At 38.8% G+C, this 24,102-nt stretch overlaps 1 protein-coding gene across 5 annotated transcripts in view; it reads left to right on the plus strand.

Moving 5' to 3' along the window:
- LOC136877494 (chromodomain-helicase-DNA-binding protein 6) overlaps positions 1-24,102 on the plus strand; it is a 703,291-nt gene that overhangs the window by 659,125 nt on the left and 20,064 nt on the right. For all 5 annotated transcript variants that reach the window (XM_067151592.2, XM_067151593.2, XM_067151595.2 and 2 more), the window contains one exon: positions 22,310-22,483. In XM_067151592.2, the coding sequence (XP_067007693.2) occupies positions 22,310-22,483 (174 nt within the window). The remainder of the gene's footprint in view (positions 1-22,309; positions 22,484-24,102) is intronic.

The raw sequence follows: 24,102 nt of genomic DNA on the forward strand, positions 1-24,102 counted from the left end.
AGACCGTGAAACCGCATTAATTACGGTACACAAGTTCAAAATCTCGATACTTTATATTCAGTTTTACAGGGGAATCTTCGTCAGTTTCCCATGAAAACTTCTTTCAGTTCAGCAACTTTGATTAGCCAAACTCTTCGAAAAATCTAATAACGCCAAGCCAAACTACAATCGACCGCAAGTAGTTTTTAATTCTCTCATCTAATAAAATAAAATAGATACAAAAGCACCGAACATGATGGCGAAATCCCTTCTTTTCTTAATCTTTCATTGTAATTTGGTGTCCGGTATACTGTTTGTAGTCATTCTGGAAATCTTGTACAGCGTAAATCAGGCCTACGTCGACTTTTAAAGGTTATGGTTGAACTCGAAAACATGGTTTCTAATGTAAGTATCGATTCTCAAAATTCTCAAATGCATTATATTCAATTCTGCCTGTCACTAATCCAATCAAATTGGAAAGAGAAAAAAATATGATCAAAACTTCTGAAATTACGGTTATTCGTGACCTTGAGGTCATGTGGAAGACGCACTCGCTGCACGCATCAGTACGAGTTGGAAATGATACAAACTATTTAAATGTAACGTGCGCAAATAAAATGACTGCGGTTTTTCGCATTTTAAAACGAAAACCTAAAATTCCCTGTCTTACATTAGGACCAAAACTGTAGTAGGCAGTCCCAAAACCTCTTGTGGGTTTCTTTTTTAATGTAAGGTGCAACATCTGTTTTGGTCTCGCTAACATAATCGTTTACGATAATCTTAAAATAGCCTACTAAATTTGTGTTAAGTAGAAGCAGTTTCGATTCCTGCCTGAAAGCCCAGTTACTCAGAAGTTCCCTGACTGAGGAAAGTGCCGAAAACCTGTTCGCCAGAACGATTAAAAAAAAAAAAGTAAAAATGTAAACATCTAACCCTGGATATAATGTGGACGTTTTATAAGTACGAACATTTGACGAAACTCGTTCCGTCTTCAAGCAGAGCTGTCTAAATGCACCTTGTCTCCTTACAATCGTTGTGGCAACTCTCTGCTTTATGGTTTCTGGGATTTTCTAAACAATACCACCCAAATGCGATGCTAAGATGGTCCCTTATGCAAGTTCACCGCCGATCGCTTTTCCAGTACAGTATAATACTTGCTCTAATTATCGCAATGACGGGGCGTTAACGCCAAGATCCATAAGTAGGCCATAGCCGTCCTTTCGTGAGGACAGTGTATTAAAAAAAACGATTGATCGAGGATTTAGCGTTGATGGGACTGAAATTTCTGGATGGTTGATCCGGGAAATCGTTTCTTCGAGGAATGGATAATGTGGGGTTTTTACAACATGATTTCATTACGATGCTCGCGGGACCATGTAATTTGAACGCATAATACGGGAAAACATAGTTTCCAGGAACAGATAATCGAGGTTCCACTGTATTTTCGGTAGGCATATCAGAGATAGATGTCTTCTTTTCTTCATGGGGCCTCTGAATATTAGTTCCGAATTTGCTACCATGTTTTTCCTTCATTCCCACCTAGATATACCTGCTCCCTTCGCAAAGTTGCAAGTTGTTCTTATTGGGTCGTCTTGGATTTTTTCTCTCTCTTTACCTGGTAGTCCTAGATTGGAGAGTCTCATTCTACCCAGCGCCTCACATTCGAAAAGTATGTGTTCAGCTGATTCCTCTGCTTCATTGCATTTCCTACATACATACATACATTGTCTCTTATTACTCCAATCCTGTGTAGATGTTTTTTCAGATGGCAGTGTCCTGCCAACAGTCCTACTACCCATCTTATATTTTCTCTGCTGAGTTTCAACAGTTCTTTAATATGCTTCTTGTTTGGTCCTTTTATCAGTTCCTTTGCAAGCCTGCATCATGGAGTATTTTTCCAGTTCTCCATTTGTTTCTTTTGTACTCATTTTCCTATGTAGTGTCGGGCTTGTCCATAGGAAATCCCGCATACAGGTTCTGGTCCTACAAAATGTGTTTCTGCCCCTTTCCTGGCCAGTTTATCTGCCTTTTCATTTCCTTCTATACCTGCATGCTCTGGTACCCATATTATTTTGACAATGTTGTACTTTGAGAGCTGCAGGAGAAGTGAATGGCAATACCAGACAATTCTGTATATTATCCAGGCTGCTTCTGGTGCCTTAATGGCCGCTTGGCTGTCTGTAAAAGTGAAAATGTTCTTATTCCTATAGTTCATTTTCAGATTTTCTTCAAGACATGTTGTGATAGCTATCGCTTCAGCTTGAAAAACTGTAGTGTGTTTGCCCAGGCTCATCTGGATTGATCCCTCAGCTCTTCCCCCGTTGATCCCTCCTCCTGTGCCATCCCCAGTCTTTGAGCCATCAGTCCACCACACTATATCTTCTTCTTCAGTATTCCATTTGTTGATATCCCAGTCTTCTTTTGTTATTATCTGGGTCTCAAATGGTTTTTCAAAGTTGTACATTGGTATCAAATGATCAGAAGGCATGTGTAGAACTTCCTCTGTTATTACTCTATTAATTTTACAGTGTCCTAGATTGGGTTTTAGTGCATTCCAGCACTGATTATGCCAATCTATATGAACACATTCTAGCCTGTCATTTTATAAAATTGCATAGTGATGGGAGGTCTAGTCAAGTATTCAAGGCTTCTGTCGGTGTAGTTCTCATAGCCCCAGTTATGGCTATGCAGGCCATTCTCTGTAGGCTATCCAATCCACTACTGACGTTTCCTTGGCTTACTTTCTGCCACCAGATGATTGCAGCATAGGCCATCAATGGTCTAATGATCATTGTATATATTCACATTACCGTTGATGGTCTTAGGCCCCATGTCTTCCGACGGCTCTTTTACATGCATACAACAAGTTCTTGGCCCGGGTTATGTTCCTTTCTATATGTGTATTCCAGGTTAGGTTTATATCTAATACTACACGTAGGTGCAGTGCCTGTTCTTCCATATATATCTTGCCCAAAGAGCTTCAGTGATCTCTTTCCCTCTAATTTTCTCCTTCTTGTAAAAAGGATCAGAGTTATCTTGTTCGGGTTGACTGATAGTTGTTCTTCCCGACACCAGTTCTCCACAAGTTTAAGTGATCTTTGTATGAGGTCCTGGATAACACTCATCACCTTACCTCGTACCACAATCACTAGGTCATCTGCATATCCTTGTGTATAAAAACCTTGTTCGTTGAGCATAACTATGATTGTGTTCACCACAAGGTTCCACAACAGAGGAGAAAGAACTCCTACCTGAGCACAGTCTCGGGTGGCCCTAACCGTCGGAGTTTCTTCAAACAGGGTTGCTTTTATATTCCTTCCGTCTAACATGGATTTAATCTATTTGACAATGGTTTTACTCGCCTTGCTCTTTTCCAATGCTTTGATCATAGAGTCATAGGTTGTATTGCTGAAGGCTGCTTCTATATCTAGAAATGCCACCAGTGCAATTTTTTTATATTCTAGGCCTTCCTCTAGTTTACAAACCAACTGGTGGAGTGCTACTTCAGTGGATCTGCCAGGTCTATATGCAAACTGATTTTCATGTAACGTTGAGTTCATTTGCACCATTCTTCTGGTATATTTATCCAGAATTTTCTCCTTTGCTTTCAGCATGAAGGGAGGTTAAACATAATGATCTGTATGCTTTGGGACTGATCATCTCGCTCACATACTTCCTGTGAGGGAATAGAGATGTGTAATTTTTAGCTTCGTAGCCTCATATAGCAACAGTTGGGTTTTGAGACAATAAGTGTTATAAATATATCGTAGTACTCTGTTGCGCAAGACATGTAACTACTGCAATTTATTGAAATACTGAACAGATAAACGTTGACTCAACTAAGTGAAAATAACAAGGATAATGGGCGCCACCTGCAAAACAATTGCAGGAATATTTAATGGTGTAGAGCAACGAGCCACTCTCTCTCTCAAGGCGACGGTCATCAGGCTGACGAGGCTCCAGACTTGCTTTGTAACCTTACCTGTTGCTAACCCCTGAAATTAAATTTGGGTAACATGCCAGGTTCAGCCTCACTCCACTGACAAAAGACTCACTTAAAGTTTGATTCTATGACTTTACTCCCAGAATAAGAACTAATATGTGACAAACACCAACAAAATAAACACTTATGCAACCCACTTAGTGCTTGCTGTTTACATAGAGCTAATATGCACAATACTACCCAACAAAATAATCTCTTCACGAGATTTATTCGTTTGCCGTCTTACAAAGGCAAATTACACATCATTAAAATCTTCAATAAACATAGAACATCGAATAAGAACTAATATGTGACAAACACCAACAAAATAAACACTTATGCAACCCACTTAGTGCTTGCTGTTTACATAGAGCTAATATACACAATACCACCCAACAAAATCATCTCTTCACGAGATTTACTCGTTTGCCGTCTTACAAAGGCAAATTACACATCATTAAAATCTTCAATAAACATAGAACATCATTATACTTTTAACATACCTCCAGGTAAGAGCCCCTTCGCACTCCACTGTTACCGTGAATTCTAATCTGGTAGAGAAAAGTACGACGACTATTTCTCTACATATGGATGCAACCTTCTTAAGACGAGCATCCCTAACCTTATTTACACTTCTTCGTCGACGTCTTGAATTCTTTCCAATTGCTGGCTGGACAGAAAGTGTTACATCTCCAGAGGCAAGCAAATAGCAAAATTCTTCATCAACTGAAGCTGCATACTCGGGAGACAAGTTCCAAACAAACACTTTCTTTTACAGAAAGTCCACTGCAAAGCCGGTAAGTTGTTGAGATTATACCATGATCGCTCCGTAACAGATAATCACGTACAATAGCAGATCGTATAGCAAACTGCCCAAATACGTCGCTCCCGCAGACCAGTACAAATGAGAAACACACAGTATCAGCATCAGAGTCAGAAACAGAATGAGAATCAGAATCAGAATAACTTGCCGCACACGCGTACACACTTATATATGCTTGCTCCACGTGGTAATCGCGTCCTGAAAAGTTTAGTGGTAGCAACGCTCACGCCGGCACTTCTTCCCGCGTCACTCTGTCAACACAAACCTCGCTCAAAACAAAGCCCTCGCATTGGCTATCGAGTATATGATGTGACATAGACCGTCCACTCATGTATGTCCACATAGATTCACTCCAATTCTTCAACCGATACAACCTGCCGTACCCCGTGTTTTCAAGCCACCTGTTGCAACACATCCAACTGACTTCAACCGTCCTTCCCGATATAGTCGCAGTTTTCCCGGTTGCACAATCCTTACGACTAGGCCATATTTACAGACTCTTACCCAAACGGAAATTTATACAAAATATAATGATGAACATATGCAATATTCCCTAACTATACATTCTTCTTATAATATTACGTTTTTACATGGTAAATAAACAAAATTACATGATTTTAACCTAACAAACTATATACGAAAATTTCCTAACCTAAAAACTCGGGGATCGTACATACGTACGGTTACAGACATATAGAATAAGCAGTTTTGACCAATTGTATCTCCTCATTTTTCCTGATTTTCATATCAAAATCTCCTGATTTTTGCTTTTGTAAAGTTGGCAGGTATGCAGTTAGAAAGAAAATATTGTGAATATCCAGATTTTACTACTGCTACTACTACAACAGTAAAATGTCATTGTAACGAACACCATTTTAACGAAATATTCAGAATGGCGAAATTATTTTTAGGCCTCTTCCCTTTTCCTTACTTATTGTGTGTTAAAATATTTCATTGTAATGAATTTCGAACTTTCAGTATAACGAATTAAAATGTAGCCTTTTTCTTCAAAATATAATTGAAAATCATCCTGTTTGAATCGCCGGGTATATCGCACAACATATTTTTGTACAGCTAATACCAGACACACTTTGTACAACACACTGGCGAAACTACCCAATTACGAAACGGGGAAAGTAAGCAAACACATCACAGTTCTGGCAAGCGGGTTGCCTACCCCACAGCACATGAAGATTATCATAATCATTTGTGGTGTACCGGTACCGGTATTGAAAGGCATTACAGTAAAGGCTCGTTAATTCAAATTCATTGGGACACAAAAATCGGACTTTGAATTAACCGTCAACTCTTAATTCAGAAATGCCAACCCTTGTTGCATCACAAAATATTCTAAGACCCATTACTGTATGCATTTAACCTTGATTTACAGTTTAAACCTTTAAAGTGTCATGGAAAAAACTATTTCCAAAATGTATCCCACAAGGTGCAAGTACAGTATTCAGATAATGCACTCGGATAACTCACTGGGAAACAACCTCACGCAGCGGGGGGGGGGGGGGGGAACACGATTCAAAGACGAGAAGAAATCTATGCTGGCTCACATGTGCAAGTGCTTTATTCATTGGATTATTGTATTGCATGCATTTTATATGCCCTGTGCTTGCACGGAAAGTGCCCAACGTCATTACAACATCGTGGCTTATCGAAGTTTCCTATGACGAGGGGATAAGGTCTCTCACTTCAGCGTGTATTGCAACACAGTACAATGACCCCAACCCGGCTGGCAGTTCTCCCCTTTAAAATCATAAGTTCGTTTGGGCTCGGCATTAAAAGAAACAATGCAATTTCATTGGCATTGACAATATCATTTGGTACATACGAATTGATTATATGAGCCATGTGTACTTCCTCTTAAAACAATAATCACCACCACCCACTCGCCAACTGTCGGGATGGCCAGTGTTCACGGATTCTCCTTCTCCGCACACTGTCTGCTACGTGATATTGTGGCCTTCTTTAAAATGCTGAATACGTAAGAATTACGATTTCACTCAAACCTAGCAAATATGAAGCACAATGTACACACACCGAAGTGAGTGTAAATGTGGAAAGCTACCCTGTACGTTCCGGAAGACTCGTTCTACCATGACGCGGATAAATTTTGCATTTAAGTTACTCTTTAAAATACTAATATTTTTTTATGTAAAGGCAGTTTTGAATTAATAGTCTGAATTTCGATAATGCGGCCGACATTGTTCTTCGAATTATGAATTACACGTATTTCAAATTAAAGAACTGAAACAACATGCAAAACTGTACCTCCTGTTTCCGGGAAAGAGATCTTCGTCTAATTACGCGAGATTTTTTCAAATAACCGATTTCGAATTATCGAGGTTCTACTGTATGTAGGATTAATTTCTTTCTTATACTTAAAAAGCAAATTAAAGCCAATTTTCTATTAATAAAAATACCGCAATCAGTATTCGGGAGATAGTAGGTTCGAACCCCACTGTCGGCAGCCCTGAAAATGGTTTTCCGTGGTTTCCCATTTTCACACCAGGCAAATGCTGGGGCTGTACCTTCATTAAGGCCACGGCCGCTTCCTTCCCACTCCTAGCCCTTCCCTGTCCTATCGTCGCCATAAGACCTATCTGTGTCGGTGCGACGTAAAGCAACTAGCAAAAAAAAAAATATACCAGTATCTTCAAATATTGATGTGAGCCGATTGGATTGCAGTATTTTCGCGTTTACATGATACGATTCGGGTAGCCACTTTCCATACATATATGCGATTGGTTGAGTTGGATATTGATTTCAAAGTAATCAATACGTAAGAAGTAATGCTATTGGCTGGGTAGGAACGCCACATTTACAATCAACCAATGCACGTTACGGTTTTACATCTCTACTTTCAGTACTGCATTCCGTTTATTCACGTCTCACAAGGCGTTCGTTGTTTATCTTTCGTTCCTGAACCAACGTGTGTATTAGTGTGCCAGTTAACTCTTTCGCCAATATGGATCAAAAGAAGCAAAAGAGTTTTCTTTAAAAGAAAAATGTGAAATACTTCGGGAAGTGGAGAAAGGTGGAAAAAAGGGAGAAATAGTGAAGAAGTATGGCATCAGTCCTTCAACACTATCTACTTTTCTAAAACAGAAAAGTAAGATAGAGCAGAATATTGATGCTGATGTCCTTGGCCCACAACGAAAGAAGATGAGGACAGCAGGCTATGAGGAGGTGGACAAAGCCATTTATACGTGGTTTGTCAAAATGCAGACCAGAAACATTCCTGTCAATGGCCCACTGTTATGCGAGCGTGCACGATCCTTTGCACGTTCGCTTGGATTTCTGCAATTTATGGGGAGTACTGGTTGGCTTCATAGGTTCCGGGAAAGATATGAAATTTCCCACAAGGTTGTAAATGGTGAAGAAAACAGTGTCCCAAAGGAAGTTGCATCTTCGTGGCAGATGGAGACGCTATCAGGTGTCTGGAAGGAAATTTGCCGGTGGATATTTATAATGCAGTCTGACTGCATTATTCTACAAATTAATGCCGAATAAAGCCCTTGAATTCAAGGGAAGTAAGTGTTTTGGGGGCAAAATCTCAAAGGAACGGATAACGGCTCTTTTTTGCACCAGCTCCACCAGGACGGATAAACTGAAGCCTCTCACAATTAAGAGACTACCTTCCTCACTGTAATATCTATAGAAAACCAACACAAACAGCGACAACCGTCAGAAGAGACTCGACACACCCATACACACTTATGTGCGCCATTTACTACAGTATGGTGGACCAAGCATTAAAAATACTGTTATCTAAAGAAAATTTAAAGAAAGAAGTGAACACCATACGTTCCATCACTAAATATAACGGATATAATTCCTCATTCAAAGAATGTATCATCAACAAATGCAAACATAGACCAAGTCAACATTATCTAAAGAAAGACCGAACACCGCCCTATATGCCACCTTCACCTTCAACGAAAACGTACACATGTAACCAACATCTTTAAGAAACATAATATCAAAATTTCATATAAAACCAACAATAGAAATATGCAAATAGTGCACTATTCTAGGTCAATAAACAATTCCGACATTTTTACGAAGTCAAGCGTCTATCATTTCAAATGCAATAATTGATTTTCCTCATACATCGGACAGACTGGGAGAAGTTTTAAAGTTAGATACCTTGAACACATCAATGCCATCAAGTATAATAGGTTTTCGGCAATGGGCCAACACATCCATGACTCATAACACAATTTTAGAATAAGATCTAGAAATTCTTAAGAACATAAACAAAGGCCCTTTGCTCGACGTGACAGAAAACTATTTTATTCATTTAGACCAATTTTTCAGTCCCAATCTAAACCTCAACGAAATATCAGAAAACCTAGCATTCTTTTCGACTTCTTAATCAAAGTCTTTAGAGGCATTAAGTCCACGAATAAGAAATCAATCTTCTATGCTCTGCACATCACTCTCCTATGCTGCACACCACCACTACTCCATCCCCCTGACCCGCCTTAAACCTCGCCTTCCCACCCCCTTCCCCCACCTCTCCCGCCCCTCCTCCCTTCTATCCCCTTCCCCCTATCTCTCCCGCCCCTTCCACCTCCCCTCTACCACACACCCAACTCACTCACGCCCATCCGCGCTCAGTCCACACCTCTTCTCACAACACACAACAAGTACGCTGAACAAGGCGATTCCCATATTTTGCCCACGAATTTGCTTTACCCCTATTTCAAACAATCCGCTTTACTAACTTCGTTTTTATTTCTTTTTAGGCTTCACTATCTATATTGAGCTGAGATAATTTTAATTTAAATTCAACCTCATTCAACCACCCAACTTAAGGCATACCGACTAAAACAAAACATCACATGGCCTTGTCAACCATACGTTATACTGGACCTTGACTTATATCTCCATTGATATTAACTGAAGTGTGGACATTAATTTTATTTCATCATCATATACATCAAGATTTTTACTCTTACTCACCAACTTTTATTATACAACACCAATGTACCATACTAGACTATAACGCCTATAATGCGTTACATCACTCCATCATATTTTATCTATTATCTATTTATTGCATGTACATTGTACACAGTAATATGTTATGTATCCTGCCTTTCTTGTAACTTCAAGCTGAAGATGACGCTACTATGCGTCAAAACCGGTACTTTAAACTAATAAGTAACATGTTGTGAACATCTTATACGACATACTTAGTATTGAATAGATTGAACTTCTCCTCAATTCCAATTGTGAAGTTTGGGAAGCGAAGGTGCTTCAAGGGAGTACATCTTCCATGTGAATATAGGCACAACAAAAAGGCATGGATGACATCAGTGATCTTTGAAGAGTGGCTGTTGTGCCTGGAACGTCGGATGAAGGCCGAAAAGAGGAGAATTCTTCTCATCCTAGACAATTGCTCCTCTCACAATTGTGTACCTCACCATTTGGAGCATGTGAAAGTTTTATTTTTGCCTCCAAATACTACCTCAGTTCTGCAGCCACTGGATCAGGGGATAATTCACGCGTTGAAGCGGCATTACCGAACTCGTGTGGTCCAGCGTATCCTATCTAACATTGCCTCAGAGAGAGACATTAATGTCAACTTACTGAAAGCAATGCAGATGTTCAGTGCTGCATGGAAATCACTGAAAAAAGAGGTAATCAGGAACTGCTTTAGAAAAGCTGGAGTGGGTTATGGAGAAGACAACATCGCAGAAAGTGAAGAGTTGGATACAGAAACAGAGGAGAACTGGAAGCATTTGTGTGAAAAGTTGGATGTACCAACAAGTGTAAATCTTACTGATTATGTCAACGTGGACTGTAACGTGTGAGTTGAAAAGTTAATCACTGAAGAATACATTGTGGCCGAAATTATAAGTGATAGGAATCAGTGTGATGATAAGGTGGATGTGCCTCAAAGTGTTCAACAGAGTTTGACTCCTGTGCGGGCAACAAACATGGCACGTAGTCTTCAGGATTTTCTTCTGCCATGAAGTGATGTGCGAGAATCTGTGTTAAATTCAAGTGCAGTGATTGCTAACTACCTTAAATATTCATTTGTGTCTGAGAGTGTTCAAAAGAAAATTGCAGACTTTTTCAAAAAATAAAGTTGAGGAGATAATGTACTGGTACAGGATAAAATTTGAGATGCATTACTTCATATAAATACATGTATCCTAATTTTCTTCTCATTTAATAAATACAGTACCTAAGGTTTTTTATGTGTAAATTCATGTTGAAATAACGTAGATTCTTCAACAGGTTTAGCAATGGGGGAGTGCTTAAAAATTGACATATTTCAGTATAACAAAATTTCACTGTAACAAATTTATTTCTGAGGTCCCCAAAATGTCTTTATACTGGTATTTTACTATAATAATAATAATAATAATAATAATAATAATAATAATAATAATGACAAATCCACAGCCTGTTTCCGGTCATTTGACCGGGTCAGGAATGGAATGAATGAAGCCCCTATCTAGCGGCGAGGATTGGAATTGTGCCGGCTGCCGAGGCCTGTTGCACTCCTGGGGCCATGATTAATGAATGACAGATGAAATGATATTAGAGAGTGTTGCTGGAATGAAATATGACAGGGGAAAACCGGAGAAAAACCTGTCCTGCCTCCGCTTTGTCCAGCACAAATCTCACATGGAGTGACCGGATTTGAACCACAGAACCCAGCGGTGAGGGGCCGGCGTGCTGCCGCCTGAGCCACGGAGGCTCTAATAATAATAATAATAATAATAATAATAACAATAAATTAAAGATTTTGAATACTTTAAAATTAGGACCTCACAGAAACTTAGTAACCCTTTAATACATAAATATATTTATTGTTGGATAAATGACAACTTGAGATATAAAATAAATAAAACTGCTTAATAATTTCTTACGCGTAAGAGAAAAAGGAGAAATTATGTAAAGAAAATTAGAAGCAGGCTGAGTAAAGCACTAGAAATAAACATGCACATAATGTATTAACTTACATAGTAATCAAAAAGGTATTGAACAAGGACACTATACCAACCAAATAAAATTACTTGCTAAAGTTCATCAAATCTTAAATACCAAGAAAATATTGAAGAGTGGCAAAGGAAACGTAAAAAGTACTTAAAATGCAGAAGGAAAAAAGGGAATGGAACATATTAAATCAAAATAGGCCAATACAGAAAGGAAGCAAAATTAATGAGACAAACATGGACCGCGTGGCCCATCGCCATGTTGAAAATTATAGAAACCAAAGACCTAGAATGATAATATTAAACCAGCATAGAGCACCAAACACAATTAAATAACTTATTCCCTAGTACTTAACTCCACCTGGAACATATGATTAATCCATGAGAACAGTGTATGTCCCTCACATGGGACTCAATCTTAAAAACGGCAAGCCGTAGGCTGGCTTGGAAGAATTTAATATGCTACATCAGGAAAACTCACGTTGCCACCTTCAAAATGATAAACCTAAATAGAGTTTAGGTTTATATTCTTATTCTTGACTCTCAGGCCTCTTCTTTCTCATTTTCATCTTCCTTTTAAGGTGAAAGGTTACCTTACCAAAGAGCGTGCACATCCACATCTTTCAGTGGTGCAAATACAACCTTTTGACTTGTATATGAATGAGAACAAATCTCGTGAAATAATGATAATGAAAAGATATAAAAGAGCATTGACACAGATTTCAACAACTCTAAGGCAAATACTGAAAGACCTAGACCAGATATTATCAATACAGTAATGCAGACCAGACATATATTTTATTGTAGTATTTAAGGTTCTTAATATTGATATTTAAGAAAACTGTATAATTACAAAAAAAAAAGTTTTAAATTTCCTTTCCTAAAATGAGGGTGCAGGAATTTCTTGTGTACATGTGATATACTGTGTTGGGAAAACTGCATTGTTCAGCACATAGATAGCTGCTTTATTTAACATATGATCAAGCTAGGGTGAATGGAGTAAGATGTTGCATTCATTTCTGTAAGAATTGTTATATTCAATAATGCCTCTTTGGCAGTAGCCTTAAAGTTTTCTTCATCTGTCTGCCATCATGCATTACATTTGGAAACACCAAACTTTTTGGCAGCCTGTAGATTATTAATAAGTTTTGCCTTGTGTTAAACTCTCAAGTTGAAGTTTGTATGATTACTATTATTTAACTGAATTGACAAACATGTTCTTTTCCACACAATCCTCCTTGACTGGAATAATGACCAAAACTGAAAGCATCAATACAACACTGCAAACCCAAGCAACAGTATATCACAAGCCCTATTTTCTTATTTTTAAGTTAATTTTGGTTTATTCGTGACCTTGAGCTCACCTGTCTGGATCAAGGGTTGAACTTTCCAGAATTTATTGGTGTTCTTTTCTTCTGCCGAAACTTGACCACCATCGTGGAGTTTTAGGTTATTTCTAAAGAGAAAATACCTATTTTTGGTCATGTTATCTGCAACTGTTGGAATTCCTGTTTTTCTTGCCCAGTACATAGATATTCTGGGAAATTTTAAATATGACATGGCTATTGTCACACCAATGAAAGTACTGATTTCTTTTACAGTGCAGTTGAGAGATTTTCCAGTATCTGACAAGTATCTGTGGTTTGTGTAAGTACATATGTTCTGGAGAATGTCATTTGGAATATATTTACTCATATACTCCTCTGGTGGCAAATTAATAGCTGTAACTGGATTCTCTTTATATTCAGGAGCAGGAGGCAGTGGGAAGAATGACAGGTCCTCTTCCAAAATTGTCTCCTGTGATTACCAGAACTGGTTGCTTAATTTCCAATTGATCCATCACTTTCACCTTCGTCAGAATATTCGTCATCAATTGAGCCTTCCTGACCCTTTTGAAACGTTGGATCGATGTCTTCTTCATCACTACGTTCATAATCGAAAATGTCTCCATCCAATTCATTAATTAAAAACTCAGCAAAACCATCTGAAACTAAAAGGAATTAGTACTTGAAATAAGTTCAGTTTTTTAAAAAAGTTATGAAAGCCATAAGGAGAACAGCAACAGTCTGCAGAAAATTGGTGAAATTGCTGAATGGTATGGACACAGTCTAGAAGAAGGAGTACAAGATGAAAATAAATAAATCCAAAACAAAGATAATGGAGTGCAGTCGAATGAAGTCTGGTGATTCTAGAACTATTAGATTAGAATGAAGTCTTAAAGGAAGGAGATGAATATTGTTACTTGGGTAGTAGAATAACAAATTATGGCAGAAGTAAAGAGGACATAACATATGCAGACTAGCTCAAGCAAGGAAGGTCTTTCTTAGGAAAAGAAATTTGCTCACTTCGAACATTGATAGGTGGTAAAAACAGCAGGAGTAGACCAAGATATGAATATGACAGGCAGATTAGAGTAGATATTGGTTATACAGTAGTAGTTACGTCGAAATGAAAAGGCTAGCTCATGATAGGGTGGCATGGAGGGCTGCATCAAACCAGTCTGTGGACTGGTGACCCAAACAAGAACCAGTATAAATTCACATTTCAGCCGGGTTGTTTTACACAATGTGAGTTTTATTTATTCGTGTATCTCTCTTTCCTAGCGTTTATCCCAAATTATGGGGTCCGCTGCTTTGCTACATCTCCTCCATTTCATCCTATTGCTGACATCTTCAGGTTTTAAACCGTCATGTATGTCGGCCTTGATATTGTCAGTCCACCGCTTTAGAGGCCTTCTATGTGGTCGTGCTCCTCCCGGATCAACTTGGAGTGCTGTTTTAGCAACTGAGCCATCCTGCCTTCTCATAACGTGACCGTACCAGCGGAGACACGCTTCCCTCACTTTCTCCACAATTGGAGCGACGCCAAGCCTTTGTCGAACATCTTCATTTCTTATGTGGTCACAATGAGTCAGTCCAAAAGTCCATCGAAGCATCCTCATTTCCATGGTATGAAGAGTCTGCTCGTGCTTTTTTGTCATTGGACAACATTCTGCCCCGTAAATAGCCGCTGGGCGTACCACGGTCTTGTAAATTTTTGCCTTTAGATGGTGAGGCATCTTTCTATCACAGAGGACTCCGGTGACTTGTCTCCATGCTGCATTTACTCGCACTCGGGTATCAAAAGTGGCATCACAGTTCGAAGTGACAACTGACCCTAGGTTTTTAAAATTCATGGTTTTCTGCAAGTCTTGATTATTGATCCTTATGGTCCCACTAGTTTGGGAGCCACATTCTAGGTATTCGGTTTTCTGGGTGTTGAGGCGCAGACCATTCTCAGCTAATTTGTCACTCCAAGTTTGTGTCTGGCGTTGGAGTCCAACGCGTGTTTGCTGGGCAAGTACCACATCATCCGCATAAAGAAGGGTCCAGGGATGCGATGTTTGTATGTCAGCCGTTGCTGTATCCAAGCAGAGGATAAATAATGAAGGTGATAGAGCTGAGCCCTATGTACGCCCACGGTGATATGAAAAGGCGGAGAGATTCCAAAGTCCAAAAATGCCATGTGTACACTCTTCTGCCTCTCCCTATGTTTTTCCATCAGTAGGCGTGTGGCATGGATGGCATCGATTGTGCTGCAGCCCTTAACAAATCCACACTGGTTGGATGTTACTGTGACATTGTTTCTGAGCCTGTTGTCCAGCACTCGTTCAAATATCTTCAGTGTATGGCAGAGGAGTCGAATAGGGCGGTATGTTGAGCAGTCACTCACGTCTCCTTTACCCTTCCAGATTGGGACTGTCGTGCTAGTTGTCCATGCACGAGGAAGTTTGTTCTCGATGATCTGGTTGAAGAGTGCGGCAAGGAATTCTGCAGCGGGCTTGCCAGAATTTTCCAGATTTCTGCTGGTATGTCATCTGGGCCAGTTGCTTTACCATTCTTCATCTTCATGGTAATCATTACTTCCTCTGCCATAATCAAGGGCACGGGTCCATAGACGGGATCAGAGCTTGCAATCGGTGGATGATCAAATTCTTTGTTGCTGATATCTGCAAAGTAGTCTGACCATCGTTGAAGGATAGCTTGTTGATCTTGTAGTAATTTGTTGTCAGCTGCCTTGATATGCATGACACATCCAATGTCCTGGGTTGAACGGTTACGGGACTTCGCAAGGCGATAAATGTTATTTTCTCCTGCTGGTGCGTCAAGCTGGTCATACAGATCCTGGTAACAACGATCTTTTGCAGCAGCCACTGCTCTTTTCGCTGCTGATTTCATCACTTTATACCTCTGAAGGTCAGTATCCAGGCGTGTCTTCCACCAATTCTTAAAGGCTACCTTTTTCTCCTTGATAGCTTGTTGGACTTCATCATCCCACCACCAAGTCTGTTTATCAGTGTACTTTCGCCAGGGTTTTGTTTTTCCCAGAGTTACTGTTACTGCCTGATGTATCGGTTTTACAGAATCTCCCCACATGTCCTCAACTGACTGGTCAGGCTTCACTAAGAAGTTGGTTAATGCTGTCTTCATTTCGTTCTTGTGGACATTCATTTTCCACCACTTGATATGCTCACATCCATTTTTAGGCGTCTTACAACATTTGGCAGTTTTTCGAATGTCCAGAACAAGCAAGCGGTGTTGGGGGGCAATGCTGTTGTATGGGATCACTTTGGTGTCCATTACCATCTTCACATCTTGTTGTCGAACCATCCAGTAATCGATCTGAGTTGCATGACTTCCACTGGTATATGTAGCTAGATGTGTTATCCTTTTCTTGAAAAATGTGTTGGTCACAACTAGGTCATGAGCCTCTGCACAATCAAGTATACGACATCCCTGATCGTTTCGCGTGCCAAGACCATATCCTCCATGACATCACCCATATCCATCCCGTTGAGATCCAACATGTCCATGTAAGTCCCCTCCAAGGAAAATGAACTCATCTGGAGGAATTGTTCCAAGATGGGCATCAAGACTCTTCCAGAACTCATCCTTCTCATCATCCGTGCATCCAGTTTGAGGTGCATAGCAAGATATGATATGGGCAGTTATTGATGCTTAATCAATCTTGACCGAGCTCGGTAGCTGCAGTCGCTTAAATGCGGCCAGTATCCAGTAATCGGGAGATAGTGTTTTTGAGTCCCACTGTCGGCAGCCTTGAATATGGTTTTCCGTGGTTTCCCATTTTCACACCAGGCAAATGCTGGGGCTGTACCATAATTAAGGCCACGGCCGCTTCCTTCCAACTCCTAGGCCTTTCGTATCCCTTTGTCGCCATAAGACCTATCTGTGTCAGTGCGACGTAAAGCAAATAGCAAAACTCAATCTTGACAGACATGAGCCTATCCGACACTGACGAAACTTGTGATGTTGTTGCGGTAGCGTAAGCCAACCACTATTGCCACACCATTCGATGTGCTGGTGCCATGATAGATCAGTTTGTAGTCATCTCCAATTTCTTTCGCCTTGGAACCACTCCACTTGGTCTCCTGTATGCAGGCAATATCAACATGTCTGTTCTTCAACATTTCTGCTAGCTCACGATGTCGGCCAGTCAATGTTCCAATATTTAGTGTAGCAAATCTTCCTCTTAATTGCCCTTGTTGGACTAACTTCTTTAACCTACCCAGTCCATGGGAAGGTAACCCTTGCACATTTCTCACGTCACTCGAGCGCAAGTGGCGCACATCGCTTTGGGGGAACACCCTAGCATGTTCCGAATTTCGAGAAGACGTAGCCATAGATGCGACGAAGACTACCACTATCGGCTGGTCGCTTAGCCTGTCGTTGGGCAGTTTATACCCACTGCCAGGTGATATTTAGGCCGCCCCTAATATGGAGAACAGACGCCAGTCGCAATCGTTCCACTGCAGTACAGACGCTGCTGATTTGACTGTTTTAAAGATGTATGATTCACTATAAGTGTTAGAATTCCAATGATAAAGCCATCTAAACCTGTCTATCATAAGAAAATGCAATTCAACAAGGATATTTTTTCTACAGATGGTCAGATACCACTCTGAGAAATATACAAAGTGAAAGGGACAGCAGATAAAATATCTACCATTCAGCAACTTTTGTTTGTTAGCTTACAGACATTAAGCAGTTATCACTACTACATCCTGGCTTTCTTCCCAATCTATTGGAACCAGCTCTTATGGTGGATTTGATCCCATTTTACGGATTCCCTTCCCGACACCAACCCTTTGTTGAGGGAACACATTTTCACAATTGTATGTTTCTATGGTGGTTAGTATTGTGGTGCGTTGTATGTGCAGATAAAGAAACACAAGCATCCAGTCCCCAAACCACAAGAATTAACCTGTTAAAATCCTCAATCCAGCCAGGAGTCAAACTCAAGGCTGTCTGATACAAAGGACAGTACACTTAACCATTCCGGCGGCTGTCATCGCTAAACGAGACTAAGCATGATACCTTGGTACTTTCAAAATTATTCTTTTCCCATGTTCGTTTATTTTAATTCGCACCTTTCAGTATTTTAGGTAAGTTGCCTTTTACTTTAAAAAATAATTGGTTCTATGACAGAACAACAAACTGGACTGTGCCAAAGCCCTCATAACTAACTATAATGCCATTTTTGGAGGGCTGCTGAAACTAAATACTTTCTGCTAGCGATGTACTGCTGGCTTCAGCATACAATGGGCATTGGTTGTTACTTTCATAACCGTGAAAAAAGTTTCAATTTTTTGTGACTTGCATGCTTTCCCATGTCAACGCCTCAGTTACCAAAGCTGCAGGTATTCCTCAGCTGAGCACTTCAGGAAGTTAATGAAGCCAGCAAGACTAACATTTGTTATTGCAGCCTTTCCTTTAGACTAGCTAGTATAAATAAGTGTGAAAATTATGCAGTTGCACAATAAGTAACCAGTTAATGATTAATTCAACAGCTAGTATATACAAAGTACAATGGTATATGAAGTACTGCCTGATTCTATATATGCTACTCATCGAGAAATATTTCTAGTTAGTAACAAGTGTATTTTCTTTATTAATTTTTGCCTAATTGATGGTATACCCAAGGCCGCACTAGATAGACAGACCACAAGGCTCGGACCGTGACGTCACGAGAGTGGCTGGCGTTCAGCATGGTAGTATACGGCCCGCTCTCACTGTCTCCATGATATTGTTCATTTATTGAACCTTAACGGTATAATTGAACACACTTTCAATTGTGGTTTTTATTTAGGCTTGTGCACTACATGAGTTTTATGCGGGGGGGAAACTAGCGGAACAGTTTATGTACATTTCTTTACGTAAAATTAAGCTGACATCTGTCATTTGTAACGTAACACGGTTTCATGTAAAAGATTAAAACCCATAATACATATAAAAATAGTTTTAATGTTACTATGCAAATACATGATAACAATTCACAACAATAGTCTGGAACCTTTCTTAAAAATTAGGCTTCAACTTAAAACTTATCTAACAAGTCTCAAGGTTTCAGTTTATCAATTTTCCTTTTCTTTGCCGATTTATGGCTATCTCTACTTGAGGATTTCTTCTTCTTAGCCACGGGTTTGTCTGCGATCACTTTTCTATAGTTATTCAATAATATATTACAAAAGATGTATATACTTTTGTCAATGAAATCTTTAAAACTACTTCTACAATCAAACGTGACGTTTTCATTTTCCAGAACTTTGTTGACAAGCAAAATCAGAATGTTTCTTTGAGAATCACCCTGTAAAAACCTTGATTCAAATTTATCTCTTATAAGTACACTAAATAATTAAATTGTGTGATCAAAATGTTAACAATAAAATCTGATGGATATTTCAAAGCTCCTCTGTCAATTATATTAAAATAAAAATTGTCCTCTGGCTTTAACACATCTGACGTTACATTATCATTATTTAACAATAAAACATTTTGACAATTTATACATGTACAATTTTTCATAATTATTTTACCAAATATATCCACCAATATAAACTAGACCTAACAAAATGTTTTCAGATACAATAACATAATTTAACTCAACTACCGCATTTTCAAAATGTGAAATGACTGTAGGTTTGAAGCTTTTACAATCTGAGCTCTTGCAGTCCACATACTTAGTGAAATATCACTAATAGGGATGGCTGCATGTTTAGCAGAGTATGCATTTATTACCGTCAGGGCGTTCAATTTTCGTTCTGACTCAAGGATTTGCTTCACTGAAATATGGTAGCAGGCACCACTCATTTCTCTGTACTGCCCAAATCTTGCTTCCAATTCGTCAGTTTGAAATTTCCCTAACAATACATACTTGAATCCTAAACTTGTTTTCAAGAAATTGATTAACTCTAAACTACTTTTTATAGTGTGAACTAAGACTGTTTGATTTTCATTAGTAAGTTTTCCATGACGACTCTCTGCTTTCTGTGCGATCTCCCCTTGAACAGACAGATTATTCCATCTAATTAACCATGTTAAAAACTTGTGCAGAAATAAAACATTGTCGTCATGAATTGAAAATATTGCGTTACAATGAGGGTCATTAAATCTGTCGCCTTTGAAAGCATGCTTAACATTAACAATCTTCCACCACTGAAGAATTATTTCTAAAAATACAGCTGTGCTTTTAAAATCATCTCCATTTTTTTTTTTTTATCAAAGTGTTTTAAAGCGGCGACATTTTTCTCATCGAAAAGCTTAGAACAAAGGTTTACATTTTGTCGCTCTAAAGAAGTTGGGTACAACACTTTTTGGTTCAGGGCAGGGGCAAGCTTAACTACATCATTTTCTTCTCCTCTGTGGAGCTGTTTAAGGTGACCAACACTAGCAAAACATTTTTTGTCTGACTCAGGGTTGTCAAAATCAGGAAACACAAAAGTTTGTAAGTTATCGGCTTGATTATGCCAGTTATTTATTAAGCTTTTAAATAAATGAACAGTATTGAACATCACAAAAATCTTTTGTGTTTTGTCAAATGTGTTTTGAAAAGTGGATTGTAAATTGGTTTTGCACAGCTTTTCAGACATTTTTCTATTAACACTGTTATTATCAGAAATTATGCATACTACCTTATAACCTATATCTATTAATACGTTAAGGACTTGCAAAGTTAGTTCTTCTAAGAAATGTGATGTTAGGTTCTTACATGGAAACAAACCAACAACGTCTTTATTTTTTTTAAGAATGGATGACAACATAAAGGTTTGTACAGTTGTAACTAATGTTGTGTTATTTTGTCCACTTTTACTACTAAAAGCAACTCCCTCTACCTTTCCTCCTTTATAGTTAATGTTTTACATAGATTTCATCCAACAACAAGTTACAAAATCATTCATGTTCATTTAACAATTTTAGTTTTTTTTTTAGTTTCTTTTTCAAGTAATTCCAATGTGAATCATCTATACCCGAATTTTCCGTGCCTAGTTTTGAGGTAAAAGACTGCAAAATCACAGGGTGAGGCATTGTAAGGAACGTTGACTGTCTTATCTTCTTATACACCCCGGAAAATGCGAAAAATATTGAAGCGAACCATGTTATTAGTATACAGGAGTAAGACGCTTTATTTGCAAAGGCTAAATTTATTTGTTCCTTGCAAAATTCTAATTTATCAGTAATGATAGTCATCAACTTCACTTTCAGTTTTGTCGATTATTTTGTTCACAGTTTTTATTTTGTCGTGGACAGTCACTTTTGAGTCACAAACAAGACTAAACAGAAAGTTACAGATATACTTTCCAAATTTGACCATTTTAATATCTTGCCCCCTTACCTAATGCACATATATCAGTGTTACCATTCATGAAAATACCATGTTTTATGGCTTTAAAATCAAGAGCCTTGTTTAATGTTAAAGAAGTACCAATTTTTGGATTATTTTCCTCAATCATACAAATTTTGAAAATACATAGATTTTGGCTGTCAAAATTGACAAAATTTTTGTCAAAATCTAATTTGAATTTAGTAGTGAAATTACCTTTAACGTCATCGAAGTCCTTAATCCTGTCATCTTCTTCCTCAGCTTTCTTTCTTTCTTTCTTTCTTTCTTCTTCCAGTTTTTCGATTTCTTCTTGTCTTTGAATAGGAGTTTTCCTCAATCTTGGAAGATTTTTAGACAGATAGGCAGGCACATTTTCAAACTGAGTAGGAATAGCATAGTTTGAGAGTTTTAAATGGTTACGTTTTACTGTTAAAATGGACCCATCAGGTCTTTTAACAGAATCAAATGAGCTTGCTGAAGGGACAAATTCTGTTCGATGGATGGCTAAGATCCAGGTTTGTTTCCGAACCAAGTCAGTAGGAAATTTAAACACTGAAATATTGGGCTCTTTTGAACTATAGTTGCTTCTACAACCAGGTACACAACACAACGTGGGCATAATTCACAATGTTCACACACGTTTAAGTCATTCAACACCATTGATAGCCTTACTGCTGCGAGGTTCATATCAGCCTACAAGTCACTGGCGAAAAATGAAGCGGCCGGCTATTCGTGTGACGTAGCGCCGGAAGTGGAGGGGGAGCCTTATGGCCTGTCTGTCTAGTTGGCCTTGGTATACCCCCCTATCCCCAACCTTCTCGCTCTCTCTCTCTCTCTCTCTCTCTTTCTCTTTCTTCCTTTAATACAGATGTATGTTGTCAATTTACAATATTTTCTTTCCAGGTGAACAAGTGGCTAGCTGAGCAGACCTCGCTGATGCCAGAACAGCCATTGACTTCAGATTACCTGTCTGCTCCAAGGCGCCGAAGACCCCGGGTAGATCCATCGTTGTTGGATTGGAAGAAGTTAACTGGAGAAGAAAATGTATCTGTGATTAACAGGCTTACGGGAAAGAAGGTATGACTATAGGAGCCAATAAGGAAGGAATTGTAGCTAAGGTCTTTTATATAATTTTCCCCGGAATGTTTCATTGACAATTACTGTGTTTGGTGTTAATGGGCAGTTTCGTGGAGACTGTTTTGAAAGCATCGTCTGTCACTGATCCACCTCAGTCCACAGACAGTACTGAAATTTTACCATAATTATCCTATTAATGCCATTCTTTTCAACCTAATTTTGAAGAGTTATTTCCCAAGTATCATTTTTGAGTTCTGCACTTCATTTCTCAATGGACCTTGGATGGTGAAAAACTTGTTTGATTTATTTATTTATTTATTTATTTATTTATTTATTTATTTATTTATTTATTTATTTATTTATTTATTTATTTATTTATTTATTTATTTATTTATTTATTTATTTATTTATTTATTTATTTATTTATTTATTTATTTATTTATTTATTTATTTATTTATTTGGCATATGGCATAAAATGTACATAAATACAATTGAACCTCCCATGCAAACCATATGACCTTGCCGCGGTGGGGAGGCTTGCGCGTCCCAATGATGCAGATAGCCGAGCCGCAGGTGCAACGATATCGGATGGGTATCTGTTTAGAGACCAGACTAATGAATGGTTCATCGAAAGGGGTGTAGCAGCCTTTCAGAAGTTGCAAGGGCAGCAGTCTAGATGATTGACTGATATGGCCTTGTAATAATACTCAACATGTCTTAGCTGTGTTGATACTGCTTCTCGGCTGAAAGCAATGGGAAACTACAGCCGTAACTAACTCCCGAGGACATGCAGCTCCCTCTGTATGAATGATGTACTGATGATGGCTTCGTCCCGGATAAAATATTCCGGACGTAAACTAGTCCCCCATACGGATCTCCGAGTAGGGACTACACGAGAGGGGGCAATCATCAGGAAGATGGATACTGATATTCTGCGAGTCGGAGCGTAGAATGTCAGAAGTTTGAATTGTTGTGGTAGGTTAGAGAATCTGAAAAGAGAGATGGATAGACTAAAGTTAGATGTAGTTGGTATAAGTGAAGTACGTTGGTAGGAAAAACAGGATTTTTGGTCAGGCGACTGCAGAATTATCAACACAAAATCAAATAGGGGAAATGCAGGAGTTGGTTTAGGCAGAGATTCAGAAACCAGGTGTTGGATTGCAAAACTTTCCCAGGAGCAGACGTGGACTCTGATCACAACTTGTTGGTCATGAAATGCCATCTGAAGTTCAAGAAATTGAAGAAAGGAAGGAATGTATGGAGATGGGATCTAGACAAGTTGAAAGGAGAGTGTGAGGGATTGCTTCAAAGAACATGTTGCACAAGGACTAAATGAAAAGGCTCAAGGAAACGCAATAGAGGAAGAGTGGATAGTCATGAAAAATGAAGTCGGTAGGGCTGCTGAAGAAATGTTAGGAAAGAAGAAAAGATCAACTAAGAATCAGTGGATAACTCAGGAGATACTAGACCTGATTGATGAAAGACGAAAATACAAGAATGCTACAAATGAAGAGGGCAGAAAAGAATACAGGCAATTAAAGAATGAAGTGGATAGAAAGTGCAAGGTAGTTAAGGAAGAATGGCTGAAGGAGAAGTGCAAGGATGTTGAAGGTTGTAT

This window comes from Anabrus simplex, chromosome 7 (genome assembly GCF_040414725.1).
Source record: "Anabrus simplex isolate iqAnaSimp1 chromosome 7, ASM4041472v1, whole genome shotgun sequence".
Taxonomy (NCBI): domain Eukaryota; kingdom Metazoa; phylum Arthropoda; class Insecta; order Orthoptera; family Tettigoniidae; genus Anabrus; species Anabrus simplex.